The 2,500-nt window shown below is 46.5% G+C and overlaps 1 protein-coding gene across 1 annotated transcript in view; it reads right to left on the bottom strand.

Annotated features, from left to right (window-relative positions):
* The window catches only part of plch1 (phospholipase C, eta 1), a gene marked incomplete at its 3' end in the record, with an annotated part of 47,940 nt that overhangs the window by 10,952 nt on the left and 34,488 nt on the right, over positions 1-2,500 (bottom strand). The window contains exons 11-12 of the mRNA XM_079732855.1: positions 2,109-2,170; positions 1,115-1,209 (exon numbers count right to left, since the gene is read on the bottom strand). Coding sequence (XP_079588981.1) covers positions 1,115-1,209; positions 2,109-2,170 — 157 coding nt within the window. The remainder of the gene's footprint in view (positions 1-1,114; positions 1,210-2,108; positions 2,171-2,500) is intronic.

The following is a 2,500-nucleotide window of genomic DNA, read 5'->3' as shown; positions in this document are numbered from 1 at the left end:
AGAGAGCGTGAGGGAGATAGAGAGAGAGAGTGGGAGAGAGAGTGAGCGTTAGGGGAAGAGAGAGAGAGAGATCGTGAGGGAGGGAGAGAGAGATAGAGATATGGAGAGAGAGAGTGAGGGAGAGAGAGAGGAGCTGTCATCCCAAGGGAATGGTAAAGTTGCAACAAACAGACAAAGGCACAGACATACAGAGTGACAACACATGCACGCACACACACACACGCACGCAAAGACACACACCCACACAGCAAGCATATGCACAATATACTGTATGAAAGTCACACACAAATAAACACACACACATAAACACACACACACACATAAACTCAAACACCCACACCCACACAGCAAGCATATACACAATATACTGTATGAAAGTCACACACACATATGGACACACAAATACACAAACACACACACACATACACACACACATACAAACATCTACTCTTATAGCCACATAAAACGGTGGTGAACTGATTGCGAGATCATAAAGATGTGTGTCACGAGCGAAGGCAGCGAGAGTGTTTTCTGAACAACGTATGGCCACACCCATACGTGGAAATCTATTGCTGCCCAGCCGTAGCCTGCCTCATGTTCACTGGGAATCGTGAGCATCAGGCTGGTCTCGAGAGGACACTGTACCCGGGATGAAACATATGTGGGGGAGCTGGTTCGACTGGAGATGTTGAATAATAACACAAACCATAGTTATTCCTCTCAAGACCTTCGAGGCAGAAACAACCCTCACCTTGAATCGACTTCCAGACGTATGAATCTGATTTTCTTTGTAAATAGTGGCGCATTATGCCGACTCGTTAGTGGGTCTGCTTTTAGATTCCATCACTGCTTAAACTCATGCTTGCATAATTAATTCCGGACAAATAATTAAAACTGTTTTGCATTCCGGTGCTTCCCCGATGAGGGTATTTAGGGTTCCCCAGATGTATGCAGCGGGTTCTACTGCATACATCCGGAGAACCCTAAATACCCTCGTTGCTAAGCTTGTCTCTGGGGGGGGGGGGGGGGGGGGGGGGGGGGGGGGGTTCTGGGGGGCGTGGCCAGTTAGGTGCAAGCGTGTGAGGTTTGTAAACAGACAGGAAGTGATGGTCACCTGTTGAACTGTCCTCCAGCTTCTCTGTAGGCGCTGTCCTGCTCATCGTCATCCTTCTCCACGCTCTGGCACGTCAGCCTGGACTTGGAGTGCCTCTGGACACACACACACACACACACACACACACAGACGCACACACACACACGAATGGACACAGACACACACATGGACAGGAGCACTTAATCAAATTCAAAGCAGCTGCAGGAAAAATATATTATTGCACAGAAAGATGTAACAACAATCTGGCCCCCACAAGAGAGAGGGAGAGAGAGAGAGATAGAGGGAGAGAGAGAGAGAGAGAGAGAAGAGAGAGAGAGAAAGAGCGAGGGAGAGCGAAAGAGAGAGCGAGAGAGAGAGAGAGAGAGAGAACGAGAGAGAACGAGAGAGAGAGATTGAAATTGAACTGAAATTGAGAGAGGTGAGTTTGTGTCCTTCAAGAGTCTGTTAGGTGCAGAGTGTGCGCCCAGTAATTATAAATAGAGTGTGAGTTTGTCGGAGCAAGTCTTCCTGATGATGCAAAAAGCTCCTCTTTAAGTGGTGTTGAAGAGAGGCTCTGGGGTCACACACACACACACACACACACACACACACACAGCACACACACACACACACACACACACACACACACACACACATATGTCACATACTCACAGGCAGACACACACCAGATACACACATATAGGAGGATGTTGAATGAATAGAGAAAACATTTTAAGCAAATGAGGAGAAACACTAAGAGGCTAAGAAGAGGAGAGGAAATGCAAGAGGAAAGATACTGAAGTAGGTTATATGTGTGAAAATAAATATATCTACGATATATTTATTTTCAATGATTTGGAAATTTTTCTATTATTGTACATTTGTGTATCTTTGGAATCAAATCCCAGGGTACCCCCTGCAGTACCGTGGCGTACCACCAGTGGCATCGACCCGCAGGGTGAAAAATACTGGTGTAGATCGGAGAATGATGTGTTTGGCAGAAAGGATGCCTTACCTTCTGTTTGAGCGTCGTGATGAAGGACCGACTCTGAGACTTCCTCAACACTCCTTTTGACTCTGAGACAGAGAGAGAGAGAGAGAGAGAGAGAGAGAGAGAGGAGAGAGAGAGAGAGAGAGAGAGAGAGAGAGAGAGAAATATCTGTTATGTTTGTGTGCGTGTGCGTGTTGGTTTGGATGTGTTTGTGTGTGTGCATGTGTTTGTATGTGTGTGTGTACGGCTATCTCAATGCGTGTGTTTGTGGCCATGTTTGTTTGTGTGCATGTTTTATGTGTGTGTGTGTGTGTGTGTGTGTGTGTGTGTTTGTGTGTGTGTGTATGTGTGTGCTTGTATGTGTCTGTATATGTGTGTCTATTTGTGTGAGTGTGGTGTGTGTGTGCGTGTGCGTG

This window comes from Pollachius pollachius (genome assembly GCF_949987615.1).
Source record: "Pollachius pollachius genome assembly, chromosome: 3".
NCBI lineage: Eukaryota > Metazoa > Chordata > Actinopteri > Gadiformes > Gadidae > Pollachius > Pollachius pollachius.
The sequence above is the reverse complement of the archived record's forward strand: the minus strand, read 5'-3'. Positions and strand labels throughout refer to the sequence as shown.